At 38.4% G+C, this 23,326-nt stretch overlaps 1 protein-coding gene across 1 annotated transcript in view; it reads left to right on the top strand.

Moving 5' to 3' along the window:
• The first annotated feature begins 282 nt into the window (after positions 1 to 282).
• MTMR7 (myotubularin related protein 7) overlaps positions 283 to 23,326 on the top strand; it is a 49,011-nt gene continuing 25,967 nt past the window's right edge. Inside the window, exons 1-5 of the mRNA XM_032186132.1 lie at positions 283 to 367; positions 527 to 624; positions 17,229 to 17,351; positions 18,109 to 18,271; positions 21,993 to 22,150. Coding sequence (XP_032042023.1) covers positions 601 to 624; positions 17,229 to 17,351; positions 18,109 to 18,271; positions 21,993 to 22,150 — 468 coding nt within the window. The 5' untranslated portion in view covers positions 283 to 367; positions 527 to 600. The remainder of the gene's footprint in view (positions 368 to 526; positions 625 to 17,228; positions 17,352 to 18,108; positions 18,272 to 21,992; positions 22,151 to 23,326) is intronic.

The raw sequence follows: 23,326 nt of genomic DNA, 5'->3' as shown, positions 1-23,326 counted from the left end.
AACAGAATCAGTGCCTCGGTTTCAATAAGCACGGCTTTTGTCTTTGGGATACTGCGCACGCCGGGCCAGGGAACAGCTAAACACAGGGGGAGGCCATCTCAGCCAGAGCTCCCTTGGCCGTTTCCGAGCCTTTTTCTGAAAGAAAGGATTTCGCCATGTCGTTTCGGACCTGACGGCGAACTGCCGCAGATCCTCCCCCGGGCTGTGCCCCGCGGTGCCCGGGGCCGGGCCGGGCGGGCGGGCAGGATGCGGCCCCGCCGAGCATCCCCGCCGGCGGTGCTGGATGGCTGCTGCCGGGGAGGTGGGGCCAGCCGCTGACCTGCCCGCACCGACACACGCAGGCACGTTGTCTGCTTTCAATAAATAAGTACCTTTTTTTTTTTTTTTTATCATCTTTTTCTTTTTTTCTTTTATTTTTTTCTTATTTTTTTTTCCTACCTGCGCAGAAAAGCGCGGGGAGAAAAAAAAAATTACTATATATATACATATTTACATACATACATATATATTTATTTTTTTTTTAAAGGAGGGGAAACTGGGAGCGAGCCGCAGGTGTGGATGGCTGCCTGGCTGGCGTGAAAAGCAGGGCCCGGAGCCACCATGGAGCACATCCGGATGCCCAAGGTGGGTCCTGGCGGCCGGGCAGCGGGATCAGACATGCAGGCAGGATCCGGCCCCTGTGAGGTGGTTTCATCATCACCACCGTTATTATTATTATTAAGCCATTCTGCTGTTTCAGGGGCTACCCTAGCTCCTGCTACTCTAGGGGGTGAGCACAGCAATGTGGGCTGGGGATTTATGGGGCTCCTGAGTTGCCTTGTGGGTAAGCAGAGAGGGGCACCCTGCCTTTCGTCCACCTTTACTGCATCCCAGCATGTAAGATCTGGCCGTGAATTTGTTTAGTTTCTGTAGGCCAACCAGTGTATTCCTTCTACTTGTCCATCTTTCCAAGCATAAAGCCTATATTTTTTAAAAATTATTTTTAAATTTTCATCTTGCGCCAAAAAAGAAGATACAGTTTTGACCACGACACACACACAAAAATTCATCCAAAATAGTGCTAAAAATAAACAGCAGTATGTCAGCTTGAATTGGGGGTAGGAGATATTTTTATTTTATCTAGCTATTTCTGTATCCCCTAAAAGATCTATTAAAAGTTATTTGTTTTGTGTACATGTTACATTAGTTATATAACAAACATTATGTAATATTTGTTTATTGCTAATATCTAGTATGAGGACATTAATTTGAGATGAGATTTGTCTTGCTCAGCTTAGATTTTTGGGCCTTTTGGTGCTAAACTGCATACATTAGGAATGTAGGTATTATAGGAACTGCCCTTCCTCCCCTCTTATTTGATGAGCTGTCATTTTGTGCAAGGAAGGCTCTCAGAACACCAATCTCTCTTACCACAGGTGAGAAACAATCAGTGAAAGTTGCCTGCACAGGTGCTTCTGCACATTGGCCGAAGAATGTTGAAAGCACAACTGAGAAAGATAATGAAAGCAGATGAATAAGGGGGGGGAAATCTTAAATCTTCACACTTGTTTTGAACAATGGCCTCAGCAAGCCCCTATTATGAGCAATGGAAGCTTTTCTACAAGCAGGTGCCATAAAATGTTGCTATGCATATGTAAAGCCCCTATATCAGGCAGCTGTGAGAAGGCCTGGTACTGATGGCTGAAGACTTGCCCTGGAACCTTTCCTCAGTGGGGGTTGATTCTGCTGTCTCGATTCCTGGCATCTCCCTATGTGGTAGCTATGCTAGAAGTTACGTCTCTGGTATAACCAAGCAGTTTAGATGGCTTGAGGTAAAGGTGCATTTAAATCCTTTAGAAATCCTTCCATAAATGTATAAAAGCTAAGTGAGTATTGATGTATTGAAATACATCTCTCCAGTTATTCCTAAATACAGTCACGTGTCTATGTTTCTACAGTTACCTGGCAGAACTGATATTTTTGATTTGTTTGTACAGAAGAAGTCAGCTTAAAATGAGTGACAAAAATTTATTTTTTTCTGGTTTGTTTTGGTTTTGCTGAATTTCTAACTGGTAATTTGGAGTTTAATGTTAAATGAATTTGAGCCCCAGCAATGTAAAAAGAGATAAGAGAGAGCTATGTTAATATGAGCATATTCTCACTGTATTGCGTGGAAGTTAGTCTCTAGTATCGTGTTTCCTAACCCCATCCAATTTTGTCCTGAAAGAAGCTTGATAAGCAACTGCCCTACTCTGTAGAGGTATTTATTTTGAAATAATGGGACTTTGCCAGATTCCCAGCCACTTTGAAAATCAAGATAAATCCCATGCATTGAAAGTTAATGAACTTAATAATACTGGAAAACAAAATTCCTACCCCAAGTAAAAGCTTTTCCTTCAAAAGGCAGTAAAAAGCATGATGTTCGTTAGGACCTGGCAACTGTTTTTGATTATAGTTGAAATACAACAGTATTGATTTACTGTTTGTAAACATTAAAATAAATCCAATATAATATAGCCATCATTTAAACAAAATAATAATAAATAATAATAATAATTTAAAAAGTGAAGAAATTCCATGTTGTTTGGACAAATAATTAATTTAGGTCATTACTGCATGCCTGACAGTGGCAGTGGGAGAACCTGTCCACCTTCTACATCCTGTCAGCATCCCTGGTTGTTGCAGTAAGGTCCAGCCCTCCCTGCTTTGATTTGTGTCCATTTATGGACCTCTTGTGCGTGAGTTCGCCAAAAACCTTTCTGAACGTGCTGACACCCGCTGCCTCCACAGCCTGCGTGGGAGCAAATTCCAGAAGATCACAGCTGTAGAAAGAATTACTTTCTCCTATCTGATAAAAAAAAAAAAAATCTTAGTAGTTTCATTCACGACCCCCTGCATCTAGCTTCAATGATTTGGTAAATAACAATTCATGTTCACCTTATCCATGTCTTTACCATAAATCTTTATAACAGCCCACCCAATTATGATAGTTTCAGGGAAATGTCAACAATGACCCCAAGATCCTGTGTGGTAACTAGCAGATCTGAGGCTTTGTAGGACTTCACTGCCCTACTCTTTCCTTCCTATCTTTTAACCAGTTTTCAGTCTGTAAGTGGAGCTTTCCTCTAGTTTCCTTCTAGTTTCCTATATGGCAGCATCACAGCTCCAGTGGGATTTCCTATTGCAAAGGCCATTCTGAGTCTTTCCCAACAGACTGCGTGCATCCACCTGCTCAACGGTCCTGTTCTTCCACATGCTGTCGATGTGATAACGTGATTTTGCAAATGGTACATTGCCTAGTCTTGCACCAGAAGATGTAATGCCTTTAATTCTACTCTTAAAGAGTTTAACTGCCATCTCTCCTTACTAAGCAAAAATAACATGTCAATAGCAGAAATAGAAACCACTTGACAACGCAGCTTTTCTTCATTATTTTTGAAATGGTATTCCTTAGACCTACCGGAGAACACATAGATGAGTCTCTAACACACTCTTTTATGTAGCAAATGCCATCGTCTTGTTGTGATATTATCAGTAGAATGGAGAGTGAACATTTGATGTGTGCTTATACAAATATACACAGGCAGTAATGATGTAAATATCACAATGAAAATGTCATCCTATATATGAAGACTGTAATTTGAGTATTTAAGAGTTGCTAACTGTCATGCAGAGCTAAGTAGAATGGTGTATAATTCCAATAATCAATTTAAAATTAAAAATGAATAAAACCACTGTCAGCTATTAGTGTGGACTGAGCAGCAGGATTGCTTAGGATAACTGCCCAAGCCCAAAATATGATAAACTGCTCATAACACTCATAAAAAGATAATAAGCAATACTTACACACAGACTAGAAGCACATCTTGTTAACATCCACAGAGGCGTGTCTGACCATGGACAGGTTGACAGATAAAAGCTCTAAATATTCACTTATTTCTTAGGGGGACTTCACACACTGTTGCTAGTCAGTTACTTTGTTTTATTTACTTCTGTTCCATATCATTTGTCTTTGCATATTGGCAGCAGGCCTACTAAATGAGATTCGTATTATAAAGAGTACATCATATATATCCCTGGCGTAGCAGCTGTCTTCAGTGGAGTTAGTTCAGAAATTCATTTGGCTGAGTAACTCTTGTTAACGCAATACTTGGGATGACTTGAGTTGCTCAAGTGCTTTCATTTTTGTGATGCTATAGTGAGGTATTTCCTTTCAATGATCCCTTTCTCTGGCAGAATTTAAGATACAATGACATTTCTCATGATAATGACAAGTCTTTCTACCAGGAGTATTACTTTCCAAAATTAATTTCCAGCATATGTAAATGAGTCGTGTTGCCTTTTATTTTAAATCTATTTTCTTTTTCATAGTTCTTTCTTTTTATTCAAACAACTTCATAATACAAGTCAATTTTCCCAATGTCTCAATTGGTAATCCATATAACTTTCATCCATTTTGTATATGACACATCAAGTCACTTACTATGTCTTTTTTGGAGTAGTACTAGAGGAAATCCAGAGCTGTCTTTGATTCTGGAGGATTTCAAGATAATTTCATTATTAGTGAAATTAAACTAACTCCTGCTAAAAGGAAATATTGCAGTGACACTGCAGCTCCAGTGACTCACATAGCCAGAGCTGCTCTTCAGGTCTTGGATCTCTTCCTCACATCATGGTTTTTGTTTGGCTCATTCCCAATATTCTCATATATTTGTGAATACCAGTTTCTGTCTTGTTATATTGGAAGATTTGGGCTGTGGTTTACGTCCCTGAGCAGTATTTCACCTGTTTGGATGTTTTACTTCTTTCTCTTAGGCTTATCAGTTCATAGTGTCACTATTTTCCTTCTTTTGGAGTGTTTCTGTTGGACCCCACTTCCCTCCATTCTTCATCATTTTATTTCTCTTGGCAGGAACTTTTGAATTAAATTGCTTTACATTGGCATGTTCTTACTTATCAGACAAAAAAAATATCTCCCAGAAGCCTGTTGTCGCAGCTGAAGTTCTGCGAAAGCACCAGCAGGGTTCTGATGAAAAATTTTCCTTTTCCTGGCTGTCTCCCCAGGAGATTACTGGGGATCTGAGAACTGTCCTTCCTTCATGTCAGAAGTGAAACTGGACGTTTTAGAGAGTCTGAGCTCCACAGTACTAAGTCAGTTGTCCAACCTGGAAACTTAACCATAGGTAGCTCTTGGTTCCTGGCTCCATAGCCGACACCTGCAGCTCTCACAGCACATCTTAAAGTTCTGGGAAACTTGCCTTTGGCTGTGGACTTGAGAGTTCACCTCTGTGGAACTGGGAACCTGGAAGCTCAGGGCTGATCCAAGGCACTGGCCATTTCTGTTTGATGGCGGTAGCCACATGGACAGGAGATGTGCAGTGCTTAGGGCAAGGAGCCAAAGCAACCATGGCAGATTCAGCACAGAAGAGTAGACAGTAGACAAAACCCTTCATCCTGTTGCTGGAATTTCAAAATATAACAAGATTATAGTGGCTTTTCCCCCTTTTTCTTGAGCATGGAGTGGGTGGACCAAATATATCCTATTTTGTCCAAGTAGGTTGTGATTTTTCTATTCTCAACATGCTGAAATATTATGTAAATGATCTTATGACAGTGTATTTTTTCAAACAACTTGGTTGTTACAGAGGACTACAACTAAAACTTTGGAGTACAGTTTCAACTGAAATGTCATTTTTCTGCTTATCTGGTGGAAGTTTGCCTTGTTTTTTTTTTCTCCTGTTTGTGTCTATTAAAATAATCAGCTTCATCTGTTCACTACTCTTACACCTGCTTTCTCAGTCCTGTAATCTGAGTCATATTTCTCATAGTGATATATTAAGATGTGTTCTCTTAAAGAAACAGAATACTACTTTTGGTTCTCTTCATCCATATCTATTTCTTAGTCTTTGGTTATCCTGTTGGAAGTTCCACGTGAAACAGGTTAAGCTGTTAAAACATGTCATATATTCATCATCTCAAAACTCTGTGCCTATGTATTAGTATTAGCCTGTGGGACAGCTGAACATTTAAATAATAGCTAATTCAGACTCAACTAGTTACTAGTTACATCTAAGCTAGCGAATCCAGGAGCATACTGACTTTTGTGAAGTAAATTACTTATTCAAGTGAGCAAAGGAGCTGTCGTACTAGATCAGGATAATTGTGCTTCTGGTTTAGAGACCAAAACATCTGATTCGGAATATTAACTAAAAGACATTTAGAAGAGGATGAAGGTAAGAATGATCCATCTGGGAAGCTGCTGCCAAATTTATAAGCTGAAGCGAGAACACTGATGAAGCCAGTGATCCAAAGGTTTCTTAAGGTAATGAAGGTGTTCCTCTGGCTTTAAAGGTCTCAGAAACCAGCACTTTTGTTTTTTTGGTTTTGGTTCTTTTTTCACTTGGTGTTCTTTATTTTACATTACCTTTGGCATTAGAGCCCTTTGATTCTGGATGCTTTTTCACCTTTGAAACTTGATTTTCAAACACGTGCCTGTTCCCAATATGCAATTTATTTCTGTTTTGGTTGCAGTGTTGTTTAAAGAAAAATCAAGTGTCTTGCTTTTTCTCACATTGCTTGAGTAGCAAGGCACTTTCTTCTGTGTGAGATTCATATACTGTGTCACTATATTAACTGGAAAGGTAGTTTATATTCTTATATTTCTAGTTTTCTTCTTTTTAAAAAAAATTTAGGTTGCTTTGTTAAGTCCATAGTAATATAAATATTTTCCTAATCCTGGAATTGGCAGGTCCCCTTTGGGTTTTTATGCCAGATTTTCATATTTTCAATAATGTGACCCTCAATAAAGAGGCAGCTGAATAAAGTCACAAAACAAGCTCTAAAAACATGGTTAACCACATGCTTTAATTTTCTGTCTTGGTATCTGTGTCTAATCCAGCAATTCTAAAACTTGTTGCACTGAAGATGGTACTGAAAGTCATTAGAATGTGCCTGCAGGATATTCTTTGATTTGTATTTTTGTGTAGTAGGAGACTGAGGTTGGAGTGAAGGATTTGGGAAGTTTGGCTTTGGAGTGGTCAAGGCTGGAATCTCTAAGCCTGCAGCTGGTGGACTCAAGTGGGGGGTATTTGATCTGTCCGTGTCTGCTAGCTAGAGCAATGATCTATTTGGCACAGAAAGCGTACACTGCCATTTCCTGCTGAGAAAGCCAGATCCATACCATGAGAAAAGGGACTCCTGCAGATTCACCTTTAATGCAAGTCTTTGTTGGCCTGTGCAGCTCAAAGGGATTGGTGCTGCTGCTCTGAAATAGACTGCTGAACAGTGCATAGTTTTGAATACACAATGGAGCAACTTGTATCGAATGGAGGAATTTATATATACATGTATACATACATGATTTTGTTCACTGCACCTTAGCTCCATGCACAATTGTTTCTCCTTACTATAGATTATTGCTGTGCACAGGAAGTTTTTGTTTTGTTTTGTTTTTGTTTTTCAGAGCTAAGTCTAAATAATTTTGGAAAATGTAGTAAAATGCACTGACCTGTGAAATTCCTCAGTTGCTCCTTTCTCCTTTTCTAGATAAATGGGATTGAATGTGGACTGAAAGAGAAAACATTATGGAAAAAACTTTGAGCTGTGATGTTGACACCATATTGCAATGCTGTATGTGCCTGTAATAGGTTACAGTTCACTGCATCCATTATACAACTGCTACTCAGTTGTGTATGCTAACAAGGTACTGACTTCCCACTTGTAGATCATAGCAGACAATAGAGGGTTTTTTTAATCAAACAAATTGTTAGGTAATATTTTCACTGTCTTGCTCACATACTAGTCATTCCTTATAACTTTTTTTTTCCATCTCTTTTCCAGTATTTCAACTTAATTCATTAAAGGAAAGAAGTTAAGTTTGTTTAGATTTTTCTTGAATGTTTTCCCCCCGTCCTGGCAGGTTTGCCCCGAGGAAGCTTTTTATAGTGTTGAACTTAAGGTGTTTTTATTTAAATTTTATTATGTTGGTATTTTTGGTTTGGGTTGATTTTTTTTGACATACGTAGCCTTCTGACTCTGTGGTACAGATTGATTGTGCATTATTTTACTGTACTTAAGAAACCTCTTCAAAGATGAAAATGTAAAAAAGTTACATGGATCAACTACAGTTTTTGTGATTCTTATTGAAAATAGAATAGAAACCACATTAAATGGCATTAAAATGACAACTCTGTTTTCCTTTTTTCTTGTTCCAAAACTATGCAGAAAGATACTTTATTGTATATTTTGTTTAATGAGTACAACATTATACTTTCTCTGTGTGGAAAAAAATATTTAACAGCGTTTGGTCTTTTGCACGTTATATTTTTTCACTCTTGAGCATTATGCTAAACACATGGATAGCTGGGGTCAACCAGGGTGAAGAAAGCTCAAATATTCCACTTGGCCTCAAACCATACCAGCTGTGCTCCTTTTTTCTCATTAGGCTCAGGCTTTTGGCTTGTACAAGCTCTTCCCTTAGCTTTTGCATGCCTGCAGTGCTGAAGTCAGTTGGAGCCCTGTCACTGATTCCCAAGATTCAGTTTCTTCTTGCTTCTACTTGCATGTGTAACATTGCAAGAGAAGTAGGCAAAGTGGCAGCAAACCTGGGTCTAGAAGCCGGAGGGAAGATGAAGGCATGGATGGACTAATTCCTTTCTAGGACTATGTGTGTGCTGCTGACCTAAGCCAGCCCCATCTCTTGGCTTTGGAGCAAGCTTTTCAGCAGTGCTGATGGTTGTGAAATAGCGGCTGTTGAGCTGGCATAGACAGAGCCTGCAAGACCCTTCTGGAAAGTGTGATCCTTTTTGCAGATCCTGTGCATTTACCACTGTGTTCTGGTGTTCTTGTGTGCCTGCCCTGACGCACACTGTGAGATTTCAGACTTCTCTGTTTCCTCTAGCTTTTTCTGCAATGATTCTTGCTTTCCTCACTTTCCAGTCCAAAACAAACCCACAATGAAGGCCAGCTTCTTTTGGTCATGGACATCACACAAAACCTTAGAAGCTCAGTCATATACAGTGAATCAGTGACTGAAACCATTGCACTTTCTGTACCTTTAAAGAACCACCAAAAATGACTTCCCTGCTTTGTATACTCAAATCTCAAGGTACTCGATCAACTTCTATCACTTAGGCTTTTGCTGCAAAGCAATAACTTTTATTTAACTGAAAAATGGAGAAACTCATGAGGACATGTCCTGAGCTAAGAGTTTCCTTTAATTAGCAGCTTCCTCCTAGCTGTGAGGGTGTTCACGCCTTTCTTCCATTTTTGTGGGAAGGAATTAGAATAATTAATAACAGTTCCTCGTTGGTGATGGGCAGTAGCAGAGCTCTTTTGTTCTTAGCTACCAGATGGGTTTTCTGCCTGCACATCTTTCAGATGTGCAGTTAAATTGCAGTGTGTTAAGTGGCAATTACAGGTTTAGCTCATATATGGGAAGGAAACACACCGAGAGAAAACCTGTGTAGTGAAAACAGAACTCCATGAGATGGTTTTGCTTGTCATCTTACTTCTCTCTCCTTTCCTGACTCAAGCCTACGTCCACCATAAAAACTGATCCCGTATTTATTTGAAAGTTAAAACGTGGAGCTATAAACAGCATGAAAAACTAGCAGTAACTTCTGCATTTTTTGATGTTGCCATGTGTTTGGAGATGCCTAAATAAATTAAAGAAGCGAGAATGAAGGTACCATGTTCAAGAATCTTTTAAAAATAGGCCATGCAGTCAGAGCTTATTCAAGAAGTAATCTATGCTAGCGATGAAAACAAATTAGGGTACATGGATATTTTTAGGAGTAACATTTTGTCACAGCAGCTTTTCTGAACACTTTCAGGGTCATATCTTTGCTGTTCTTCCTTAGGTGGGAGTCCCATTGAAACTAGTGGGAGTTGTGCCTGAATAAAGATTTGACCTGTGCTTTTCCCTAATATGACATCTTTTTCTTGAATGACCTTCTGGCAACCTTGTTCATAAGCAATTTATCATGTTTATGCTCTGAGTAAAAAGTGCCTTCCATCTGTTCTTAATTTGTGTTCCCTGTAACTTCTATTTTTGCCTCCTTTTTCTGTCATCTGTGTTGCATTGAAAATAGGGGTTTTGGCCAGCATTATTTATCCCCATGTAAGGGGTTGTAATCATTGAAATAAATCTCTTGGCAGTCTTTCCCTTAAGCCTAGACAACCACAGTCATCAAGCAAAAATAAATGATGGGGGCAACAGCTTCAAATAAATCATTAAAGGTTTTCTTTAGGTGCCACTCTTCAGGCTGGCTTGGTTAGTGCTTGCATTTTTGCTCCTCAAGCTCTCCAAGCTCTCAGCTTTACTTGCTCTTTTTTGTTCTTTACCTGTCATACTCTGACCTGGTCTCTCTCACCAGGTTTTCATTTTAGGCAAAGCCCATGTGTGTGGTGAGTATGCCTTTTCGTGATGTGTACATACATGAATTCTCATGTTCTGCAACAACATCTGCATCAGCTTTGATTAAAAATTAGGGTGCATTTGGGAGAAGTAGGAGAATAGTTACTACAGTGACTTTTTCTAATATTAAACTCAATTTTTTTCTTTAACTGTTCTTAATACCAATTTCTCCTCATGCTTGTACTTTTTTTTGGATAGAAAAACTAAATTTTTTCAAGGCAATATTGCAATGTGTGTTTCCCTCTTGAGGAAATGAATATATTCCTGTTCCTTTTAGACCATTTAAAGACACTATTTGACTTGGCTTTCTTTTGCTGATTAGAAGGGTGGAAAAGAAGACAGAAGACTCATTCTCTGAATCCTTTGATGAGCAGAATGAAATCTAAGATTGAAGATTGCTTTGTTATTTATTTATTTATTTATTTATTTGTCCATGGGTGAAATATACATCTTTTCCAGAACATTTGAGTAACTGGAAACTAAGCAGAGAAACACAGATGAAGTTTAGATGAAAGCTATGTATGCCAGCTGGGGGTTATGCAGAGATTTTTAGAACAAGCTCCTGAGGGCTTAGAAACCCTTACTGCTCCTGAAGGCACTCAGTGCCACTTGCTTGCAGTGAATCAGAACTGTGGTTTTGAATCTAGAAAGAGATCAGATTACTTCCCCATTGAAAAGAATGTTAGATATGATGAAGTCATTCATGAGGCAAGTTATTAGTAAACCTGCTTTATTTTTTCTATTACTATCATCACAGACTAGCATATGTGGCATGAGAGTTAGCCAAGATTAATCAACAAATCATGCTAATTTTAATCAAGTCAAATTTTGAGGCTCTCATTAGTTTTAACTGAATTACTATGCTCATTGAGGTCAGCAGGAATAAGTGCTAGATAAAAATTCAACTGCACTGTCTAACAAACAGCACTTTTTCCTTGTCAAGCCTGGTAAGAGAGCTAATTTGGAGTTGTACTTGTCCATGCTGAAGAAAAACTGAGAAGTTCTTGTTAGAATGCAGAAAATGTCTGGTACTTTGGATGCTATGATGTGTCATAAAATTTTGGATGGTATAAAAAATTCTATATTCTCAAATCAACAGAAGTCACCAAGAGTTCCACTTAACCATGGCAAAAAAAAGCATAGACAATTGGACCAAATGTCTGTGTTTCTGTACAAATATTAAGTCTGAAGAAAGTTGTGGAAACTAAAGTTACTGGTTGTAAATGAGAATGTTGCTATGATATGCATGTTAGAAATTTGGTGAAAGAACAATAATCAATGTGACAGGCAAACTACACAGGAAAAATGGGGAACTTCGCTGTCACATCACCTGTTGACAGCCTAACTGAAATCAAACAGGGCATGAAGGCAGAAAATGCAATAACGAAGGGAGACATTACAAAATTGGTATAGGGGTGTGCTAGGGATGCGATTCTGAGTAAAAGTTTAGGTGTTTTAAATGATTGTTTATACAGAGGATGTTTGCTTATTTTGAAAAAAATTGAACGTAATTCTAGGACCTGACACAAAGACCTGGTTCAAGATAAAACTGGAACCTCTGTGTGACAGCAATGAAAATACTTAGATGAGTATTCTTGAAATAGCAAAAGGAAAAAAGAAAAGAAAAGAAAAATCTCCCATGGTAATGTTTAACTTCAAAGAGGAAACTACATAAAAATATGAAAACTGTTTAAAAAGAAAGAGAGCCAAAAATTAAAATGTTTACGGGAGTCATGAAGATTGTTTAAATACGGGAGCTTACTGCAAGCCAACTTCCAGAAAAAGGGCTTTAAAAGACCAACAAAAGATTTGAATAGCTAAACAGCAGGGTAAAGGAGTAAGAGGATGTCTTTTATTAAAAGGACTTCTTTTAATAAAAGTAAAAGGGCTTCTTTCAAGTTGAAGTTGTACTTAAATGAGGAAAATAGAACATAAACAAGCCAGATATATAAACAAAATAAAGCAGGCCAAAAGAGATTTTGAAGAACAACTTAGAAAAAAAAATAGTAGCAAAACCTTTTTTTTAGCTGTCTTTAAGTAGACAAAATCTAGACAGAAATATATAGGGCTAATAAATGATCGAGGTGGCAAAAGTATTTAGGGCTACCTCTCTGTCAAGAATGTGCCAGAATATTTGTTACCAATAGAAGTGTTATTAGAAGAGATTTCATGAGAAACTGACAACAGTGAATGGTAAAAAAAAAATAAATAAATAAAAAAATACTATGGCCAGATGGTATCCACACAAAACAATTAAAAGAAAGTACAAAACCGTCAAGCCAGTAACTACGGTGAGTTGCTTAAAGGTGTTCTAGTCCAATAAATAAATAAATAAAATTGAAGTGATGAATGATACTTAATCTGAGAAAACTGATAGGAGCTGCTACACCCCTTGCTCCTCCCTTCTAAATCTTTAGATTTATGGGTGTCATTAAAAAGGGGGAAGAATCAGCATAGCTTTCATAGAGGAACTTATAATTCTTTAAATTTCTTTGGAAAAGTAATCGAACATATGAACTACGGTGAATCCATCTGTTAGAACCCAGGTGATCTTCCATATCTTTATCAAAGGCTCTTAAATAAACTTCATCACCACGGACTAAGGTCCTCTCAGTAATAACTAAAAAATAAGACACTGGCATAAGTTTGGCTGGGCCAGAGTTAATATCCTCATAGAGGCTCACACAATGCTGTGCTTTGGATTTAGGATGAGAATAATGTTGGTAACACACCACTGTTTTAGTTGTTGCAGAGTGGTGCTTGCACAAAGCCAAGGCCTTCCCAGCTCCTCAAGCAGGGGGTGCACCAGGAGCTGGGAGGGGACACAGCCAGGACATCTGGCCCAGGCTGGCACAAGGGATGTCCCACAACATGTGGCATCATGCTTAGCAATAAAACGGGGGTAAAGGAGGATGAAAGAGGGATGTTTGGAGTGATGGCATTGGTCTTCCCAAGAAACCACTACACGCGATCAGCCCTGCTGTCCTGGAAATGTGTGCTGATGGGAAGTAGCAAATGAATTCCCTGTCTTGCTTTGCCTGTGTGCAGTTTTTGCTTTCCCTGGTGAACTGTATCTCAACCCATGAGTTCTTGCACTTTCACTGTTCTTATTCTCTCCCTCTTCCCACCTGGGGACAGTGAGTGGCTGTGTGGTGCTGAGCTGCCTGCTGGGGCTAAGCCACAACAGAAACAATTAACTCAGTTTTTGCAATGGAGGCAATTGCTCTCTAGAGATTCAAGTGATATATGAAAGCCTCTGATGTTCAGCTGACAGCTGTTTTGAAGGATATAGGGGGGAGATGCCAGAGGCAGCAACCTTCACTGACAGTACTTTAATTACCTAGTGTAGGAGAAATGAAAGATTGCCATAGAGGCTTGTAGCAATGTCTCATGATACTGATAGACAACATTAATCATTGATAAATGTAGGATAATACAAATGGGTGGGGGGAGTCTTAGCTTATGTATGCAGGGTTGACTTGGAGTTATAATACCTAGTTCTAAAAAAAAAAAATAGTGTTAATCAAGGAGCAAAAAAAAAAAAGCAAGCAATGTTTGAAAACTTAAAAAAAAAAAAAAAAAAAAAAATCAATAGAGAACAAAAGAGCAAACATACTATTTCACTCCACAAATCTGCCATACATTCATATCCTGAATTATGTTTGCACTTTTGGCCTCTTAAGAAATTGAATTTTTGTCACAAAATCAGAAGTATGGAAGAGCTTGTCAGGAATAGCTTCCGTACAGGTAGCAAGTAAATAAAGTTGGGCTCTTCTGGGAATGAGACAACGGAGGGAAGGATCTGTAACAGTGTGTATGACAAAGTAAACGAGGAACAACATTCACTGTTTAAGAACTCAATCACCAGAGTGCACCTGCCATTGGTGGCAGTGTCAAAACAAGCAAGAGGAAAGGATATTTGTTTGTACAATGCATAGCAGAATGTGAAGTTCACTCTCACAGGGCGCTGCCGGTGTCATTAGTTTACAGGGATTCAAAACGTTACATGACAAAATTCATGGAACGTAAATCTAATTAGAGCTATTAGAAACGATGACCTCAGCTTAGAAACCCCCAGAGCTGCTGGCTTCTAGAAGTTGGAGTAACATCCTGAGGGAGCATCAGTCCATGCTTGCCTCATACTCTTCCACTCTAAGAGATAAACTGCAGGGCTGGATGAACCATGAAGTTGTAATTTTTTTTTAATGAAATATGACTTACTGTGTAGTTCCTATTGCAGCTATTTCTCTTTATTCATGCCTACTCTTTATTCTATTTGTAGCTTTGTATTCAAAAAATAATTATAGTGAGTCCTGGTTGCTATTCAGTTGAGGGTCTCTGACTGAAGAGTAGGATGAAGGTATGATTAGGAGGCCTGAAAATTCAGCCTTCAGCCTCTGCCCTGCTGTTTGAGTCTGCATTGCTTGTGTTTCATATCCTGAAGTACCTCGGTGTGTAGGGTGGTATTTGGGGGTGACAACTTCCTTGAACAAGACCAGAACCTGTAGAGCAGAGCCCTCCATGGCCAGACTACACTGTAGGTACTCCTGTTCTGTCTAGATGAACCTCATTTTTGTTGTTATTCGTGGGTTCTTTTTAGGTTTGGAGCACTGCTTAAATCTTTGTTTTGTACCATCTGGGCTCTTTTATATCTCCTCTTTGGCTTATTAGTGAATGTTTTGGGTTAACACTGTGTTTCTTTCATTCCTCCTCACCCCAATGTGTGACCTCTGAAGTAGATGGTCCTGGGAAAAGATTTTATTCATGCTTTCTAGCTGTTTTATTTTTATTTAAAGCAGATTATAACTGGCCTTGAGGGAGAAGACTTGGTTTTTGCTTTTTTGCTAATTGTTTGATTTTTAAGCATTTTGCTACCAAACTGGCTTGTTTTGGTTTTAAGGACCTCTATGTTCCTATTCTTAAATTAGTGCAATGTGTTTAGATTACACACTGCAAACATCCAGTTCTGGGTGCTGGCATCATTCTGCTTGTTGTGTGATTTCAGTGGAGGTCCGTAAAGACTGAGATGATACATGTCAAGAAACACTACATCCCGTCTCTGAGAGTATTGTAGGAAGCTTCTGTCAATGTAATCTGGGATCTCTATGCTATTGGAAATCAGAATGACTTTGCAGAGCTTCATTATTTATTTTTGAAACCAGTTCTGGTTTCATGAGATGGTGCAAAATTAGTTTTATTTCATTGTAAAAATTGATTATGTCCTCCCACAGTTAAGTCTTTGATTCCAGTTGGAAGGTGACTGAAGGCAAAAATTTCCAGATACGTCCACTAATAGCAGCATAGCTTAGACATTTTTTGAACTATTACCAGAGACTTGTCTGCAAGCCTGAGTGGAACTTGTTGAAGAAAGACACTCTAGCACTATCACCTCCTGCTTATTCTTTTTTTTTTTTTTTTTTTTTTTTTTTTTTTTTTTTTAATTATATATATATTTATTTTTAATTTAGCTTTCTTTGTATCGCTGATAATTCTGGAATGGCTTGAGGAATGTCAGGCCCTGCCTTGCTATCACAGGGTTTTGGTAAGGTGAGATAAAAAGAAAGAGCTCAAGGGAGAAATTGTCTTTGGATTTCTTTACTAACAGATGTTTGGATACAGAGGTACCACAAGAGGGGAAAAAAATGAACATTAAGTTAGATCTGGAGTTAGACTACATAATATAATCATATTTTCTCATATATAAATACTTTTCTGATAGTCATTTCATATGGCTCTGGAAAGATCTTATGGGAAAAACATCTTTTCATGCTCTCACACACAGCATTTCTGGTTCAGATGGTCTTAGCTATGCTTTTCCATATTATGTGTGAGATAGTTTGTTTATTTTTATTTTTTCAATAGTGAGGCAGCTTTCCAACATTATTTGGTTCAGGCTTGACTGTTAATTTTGAGATATTCCTGTGTTTGATTTATTTTTTTGACCATTCTGTATTTCCTTATAAACCACCACTTGGTTTATGACTTGGACATTCACTGGAATTTTCTGGGAGTGGGGACATTGAATAGATTGCTCCTATAACCACACAAACAAAAATCTACTTATGGCTCTCAGTTTCAATTTGCTTCCCTTATTGTACTTTCCCAGAATTTCAGTTTATTCCTTAATCTTCTATACAGCGTATGTATAGTGCAGTAGAAATTTGGGGTCCGCATTTGTGCACTGGTGTGTGCAACCCTCCAGCTGAGATCAGTGGGGGCCACAGAGTGGGCTCAAGGGAAGGGTATGTATTTGTATTAGCTTTAGCTTTTCCATTTTTGAGAATCAGTGTAAAAATAATTTCCTCAGAAAAGCCTATAGGCACAAACCCAATACCTAAACCTAAAAAGTAACGACTACGCTTATCACTAAGGGATTCAGTGGTTCTTTTGATACTACTCTGTCCTGCAGCATGTTTTTCTGTCATTTTCACTGTGAGGACAGTTTAGCAATGGAGCAGGTTGCCCAGAACAGTTGGATAGGCTCCATCCTTGGAGATTTTCAAGATCTGACTGGGAGAAACCCTGGGTAACCTGATCTAACCTCAGAGCTGGCTGTGCTTGGAGCAGGAGGTCGGGCTGGAGACCTCCTGGGGTCTCTTCCAACCTAAATTGTGCTATGAAGCTATCCTGTGTTCTATTGCTTGTGCAGGTAGATCAGCCTCACATATATATGTGCTGTGTAGGTGGTAAATATCTAATCTTAGAATGAAAAACCTGTGTTCATAATGGACAAAATGTGAATTTTGAGATCTCACTGTGAAAGGCTATGCCATAGCCTAGGTTTTTGGTTTCGTTTTTTCATTTTCTTTTTCTCTGTCATTTCTTTGTTTAGGTGGAAAATGTTCGGTTACTTGATCGTGTATCCTCAAGAAAAGCTGCACTGGGAACCTTGTATTTAACAGCTACCCATGTCATATTTGTGGAGAATGCTTCTGATACTCGCAAAGAAACCTGGGTATGAATTTTTATTTTTCAGTTAGCTGTAAGTGCATGGCAATTCATTGATGGTAGTTTGAAAATATATTGCAAAGTAGATTAAATGTGATAAATCAGGTTATATGGCTGCTTTTATAACTTCAGAGCATGTGAAATTCCGATTGAAGGCCTTTACAGCTTGATAATTCTTGAGCACTTTCAGTGGCTTCTGGATATTGTAATCAAGAGGAATGCAAGGGCCTTCAATATACAAGTACTGGATATATTTCACAGAGGAACCACCTTTGTAAAGTACATCTGTTTTGAATGTGAGTTACTACCCAGGCGCAGTCAGCTCTTGCCTGTCTACCTGACTGCCTGTACTTCCATTTTGTTAGTTAGGATGCCCAATTTTTTAGCCTAGGGACTCTGAAAGAGTTTTATACAACTGATGCTGGTTCATCTTTTCATTGCACAGATAACTATAAGAGCTCTTTTTCTGGCAATCAGTAGCTTATACTATAAAACAAACAAAACCAGAAAGCTTTGGATAGCATGACCAGGCTAATGTCTGACCAACTGAAAGACCCTATAAGCCTTTGTCTGTAGGGTATGTATCTGGCACTGCTTGAGCCTGATGCTGGAGGTAGGAACAAAACTACAAGAGGAGGTGTGGGGTGGTTTTCTGAAACACTAGTGGAAGCTGTTGTGTCTGTCCTGGCAGATCATTATAAGAAACAATTTTTCTTCCTGAAGATTTACATCATGTGGCATAACAATTTTCAATTCCCTCACAGGTTCTCCACAGCCAGATTTCCTCCATTGAGAAGCAGGCCACAACTGCCACAGGTTGCCCACTGCTGATCCGCTGCAAGAACTTCCAGGTCATCCAGCTGATCATCCCTCAGGAACGAGACTGCCACGATGTTTACATCTCCCTAATACGTCTGGCACGGCCAGGTATGGGGAGGGAACACGGCACTAAAGTCAATCACTCTCCTGAAGAGAGAGAATGTAATGGGAGAAGTGTAGCTGTGCATCTTTCTCCTTTGCAGTTTAAGAGAAAAGACTTCATTGGGGATGCATTACAATGAAAAAAAGGTCTCTGAGCACACAAGCTATTGAAGTAATCACTTTTAGAGTAATGAAGAACACGTTATAACAAGTAGTTCATTCCAAAAAGTTTGACATGAACTTAAAATGATACTCTAGGGGATTGCTGACCATAAAATATATTAAAATGCTATTTTACATGTCACTGTTGCTTACGGGATGCCTTGTGTAAATGTGAATTTAGGAAAACACTGACAACTCTCTAAATTCAGGGAACTTTCACATTCCTGTGTTGATGAAAAAGTTATGATAAATCTAGTGACCACATCAAGATCTGATTTTTCTGTGCTGTGCATAATTTTTTTAAAATCAAAGAAATGTGCTGCAGCAAGTAGTTAATTTATGCCACTGGAGTGCTTGTGTTTTGGCTTATTATTGTCTAGATTATAATGATGAAAGATGAATGTGCCATTTTTGAATTTATTAAACCCAAACAAGGTCCTTTTGAAGCCTTTCCTTTTTACAGTGAAAATTCAAATGTTGCAATGGAGTAAAGCATCTGATCCCCCATGTCAGGAGCCAACTCACAAGGCCTCCGGATTGTTTGTTTAAAATGATAACTGCATAAAGACAACATCCACCTCTGTCTTGTAGTATTATTTTAACAGTAAGCAAAGAAATGTTTGCCACAGTCTGTACAAAAGTGACAGCGTGGGCTTTAATTTATATCTTGCTAGGACAACACCAGTTTTATCTAGTGTGTAGAGAGGAAAAATTGCACAGTCAGCCAGCACAGTAACTGATCTTTGTAAAGTGCCTTCTATAATTAGGGTAGTAGTAGTAGTAGTAATATGCAAGTGCAGCAGATGTAACTTGATATGCTAGGTGATGCAAGATGAAAGCAACTGGAGAAATTCTGAAACAATGAGACAAACATTTAGCCTGTGCTTCTGCTGATGTAGATCTGGATTAATTCCACGGGCCTTCACCCCAAGTATGTGATCATGCATGCTGGAAGGAAAGCAGTTCTGTAACACTATCTCCTTGGAGCCAGGAGAATGTGTGCCTATTGCTGTGCACCAGGATGGACACTTTGGTACGGACATACAGACTGCCCAAGAGAAGAGTGGCTGAGGAGCATGGACACATGCTCAGTGCCAGACCACAGTGGGCAAAGACATTTGAACAAAGAAAGCGCAGTAATAGCACAGCAGAATTTGCTTTTGGCAGAGTTCAGCTGCACAGTGGCGTTCTTTCTCCAGCAAAGTATCCAATCTTCAAGTTAGGCAGATAAAATCTTCAAGTTAGGCAGGATAAAATCTTGCTTACTTAAAATTTAGAAGGCTCTAACCGAAAGTTGACCCAAATGTATCCTGATGGTACTCTGCTCTGTCCCTTTTGTCAGGGCAAGAAGCTTCACTTCTTTAGGTTACACAGTTACCCAGCATCATAAAGTACGATTTACTCCATGAGGAGAAAAATGGACTTGTTTAAGTGCTGTTTTCCCTTCTCTGCCTGATCTTTACCTTGATTCCAGCACAGCTGAACCTGAGTGAAGCCTTCTCGTGTACTGACTTAATCTCTTCCATGTTGTCTGAGAAGGAGAAATTTGTGTTTGATTTAATTCTTTCCAGCAGGTAATAGCATTTCAATATCATGCCGTCAGCTGAATCCATCCTTTTTTGCTTAGTTAAGACATCTTGTGAAACAAGCAGACTGTAACAGTTATTACAGGATTGCAGACATTTATGACCAAAGAAGTGTGGAAGATTGTGGAAGGTTCTGGAAGTGCTGGAGAAGAATTGATAAATGAGCTTTAAGACTGATTATTAATACTTGAGCAATTTTGTCACCACCTATAGATACCATCATGTTGTAGTAGTTGTAATGTGGAGTGAGACTTCAGTCATAAATAACCTGGATATTTTGTAACAGGTGGATTTTTAAAGGCTTCCCGCTATGCCTGAAAGCAGGTCCACTTGGGAAGAATTTCCAGATGTTTCTGACAACTGAACAGTAAAAGCAAGAGCTTAGATTGCTACTTAAAGCACTTTATTGAAATGCGCTCAGATTGGATTTATGGATAATGATGAAACTTTGTTAGCAGATGAGAAATAGACCACAAATCGTTATTTTCTTTCTCCTTTCTCTTCTCTCATGACCTTGTTGTCTTTCAGTACTTTCCTGACAGAATTAACATGAAGTTTTCTTTCTTTGTTTGTTCTTATTTTTCATGTGTGTACATACAATCCAATTAATTAAAAAGTGCAAAATATAACTTAAATTACACTTCTGAAAGACATAATTGCCTGGAGAGGTTATACAGTCTCCTCCTCTGGAGATATTCAAAACCCACCTGGATGCCATCCTGTGCAATGTGCTCTAGGTGATCCTGCTCGGCAGGGGGTTGCACTGGATGATCTTCAGAGGTCCCTTCCAACCTTGGCCATTCTGTGATTCTGTGAAAATTAAAATAAAAATAAAGACTACCTATAGGAAAAAAAAAATAAAATAGTGGAAGCCTTATCATTATTAATTGTGTAGTTGTTGTTGTTGTTGATATTATTATTTTTATATCCATGAGTTTCTTACTGTGGCATGCTAAGACTGCTTAGTATATTATTATATGCAGATATTATTAGAAAAGAAAGTGCGGTAGTAAAATCTACTGATCTTGTTAAAATTATATCATAAAAGACCCGTATCCATGGGGAACTATGACAGCAGAGAGGATTCAACTTGTAATTTACATATTTCAATTTCAAAGTTAAAAACCTATTTGTCAGAAATTTTTAAGGAACTTCAATCAACAGGATAAAACATGCCCTCACGAGATAACACTATCTTCAGCATTAAGAACTTTTGTTTCAAGCTATATGTGGAATAGTTTTTCGTATCAATTACAAGTAGCATTCAATACCAATGGTGTCTGACTACCATAACCTACCACAATTAAGACACTCTGTAGTATAAATACGGGTAATACAGACATTCCTAATAAATAAATAAAACTCCAGTACAAGCAAAGTTTACTATATGGTACTTGACTGAGGGTGACAAGTGGCGTAGCTGCTAAAATGAGTTTATGGTCATGATGAAGTGATTGATGCAACACATGCTATTTTGCACAAAACAGATGTTATGTTAATAAAGGGATCTATAAGCTACCTCTGACTTGCAAATTGTTTTGCAGGCCTAATACCGATTCTGTCACTAACTTCAATTTTCATCAGATAAAAGCATATAATTTCTGTTTTTTTTTTTTTTTTTTTTTTGTGTGTGTGTGTGTTCTGGGGGAGAATTTTAATCTTAATTTAAATTAAGATTAATTCCTTTAATTTTAATTATTTAGAACAGCATATTTCAAATGGCACATAATAAGGCTAATAATAATAATTAGCATAATAATGGCTAATAAGGCACATATATTATAACTTATGTGAATAACAAAGATATCACAGTATGCTTGACAATAGTTATAAGCCAGGCTGTAGGATTTGGAGTAGCAATTTATGCTATTTTCAAAAGAGAAACTACAAAAAAAGACAGTGCCAAGTTTTGTTTTTGAAGAGTGACTTCAGGATCAGAAAGTAGATGTCTTACTGTTCTGTTTGTTTGTTTGTTTCAGTGAAATACGAAGAGCTGTATTGTTTCTCATTCAATCCAAAATTAGATAAAGAAGAACGAGAACAAGGCTGGAAGCTTGTGGACCTCAATGAAGAGTATAACCGGATGGGTATTCCGAATGATTACTGGCAGATCAGTGATGTTAACAGAGACTATGGCGTGAGTTGTTGTGATTTTTATGTCATGGAGTCCATGCAGTGCATGGACCAGCAGTCCAACTGTGGACTACCATAGTGCCCACAGTGCATAGAAAGGAAAATAGATAGCAGGATAAAGGATATGTCTTCATTTAATATATTGGAAGCTGAAGAGCAGAAATTTGGCAAGAGTAAGTTTTAAACCTTAGTGCTTGGCTGCTGGTAAATCATACCTAAAATTAAGTAAATCATACCTAATGTTAAGTGTCTAAATGAGAATTTTCCTGACATATACTGTTACATAAAATTGCTACACAGACATTTTAAGAAAAAAATACTAGTAACAGCAAATTTAGCAACAGTTTTTCCTCACTGGCTGTTCTCACAGTCCTTTTGAAGCCTCTATGATTGACTATTAGAGTTTTCTACAGTTGTCTGAGAGGTTATCTCTCTTCCTAGCCATGTACTGTCCTGCCTGATTCAGTCTTGCACAACTGAAGTCCCCAGAATGTTAATTAATTGTGAGAAATAACAACCAAAATATGATCTGAAAGAAATTTGTCCATGCCCTCCATTGGCTTTGTTGCTGGATCTTATCCATGTTAAGGAAGGCCTGTGAAGTTCTCAGAGAAGACTGAGTGTGCTGTCAGGGTTTGTTTTCTTTTTGGTAAAGCAAGCGGAAAAAAATGTTTGACCTCTCTTAAGATAAAGCATAGGAAAAATGGGATCATGCATAAAGCCCGATTCACCACAGCATCTTTAACCACAAGCCCTTCCTTTTCGTTCCCCTTCATTACTTGTCTCTAGCAGTCTCAGAAACTGAATTCTTGTTGGGCATCCTAACTTCTTTATTCATCTCAGCAAGTCACAGGGAAATAGTAAACATCCTTTTGGCCCCAGCCAGAATGCCGCACACGATATCAGGAAAAGAAAGTTAAGCAGGGATCCCATTTCTCTTCCTATTTGTCTCCAGAAGAACCTCTAGTTTTTTGTTTGTTTGTTGCCTGGTCATTGTGTTCCTTTGAGAAGGAAGACATTGGCAGGGCTGCTAGCCTTTTAATATCCTTGTTTCATACAGATGAATTCCTTTTCGCCAAGTCCTTATGTTTTTTTGTTATTTTCCCCAGATTTACCAGAAAATTTGGCTCTACAGCCCCCATTATAACAGAGAAATGTTTGGGAACTTCAACCATTCCCA

This window comes from Aythya fuligula, chromosome 4, assembly GCF_009819795.1.
Source record: "Aythya fuligula isolate bAytFul2 chromosome 4, bAytFul2.pri, whole genome shotgun sequence".
NCBI classification, from domain to species: domain Eukaryota; kingdom Metazoa; phylum Chordata; class Aves; order Anseriformes; family Anatidae; genus Aythya; species Aythya fuligula.
The sequence above is the reverse complement of the archived record's forward strand: the minus strand, read 5'-3'. Positions and strand labels throughout refer to the sequence as shown.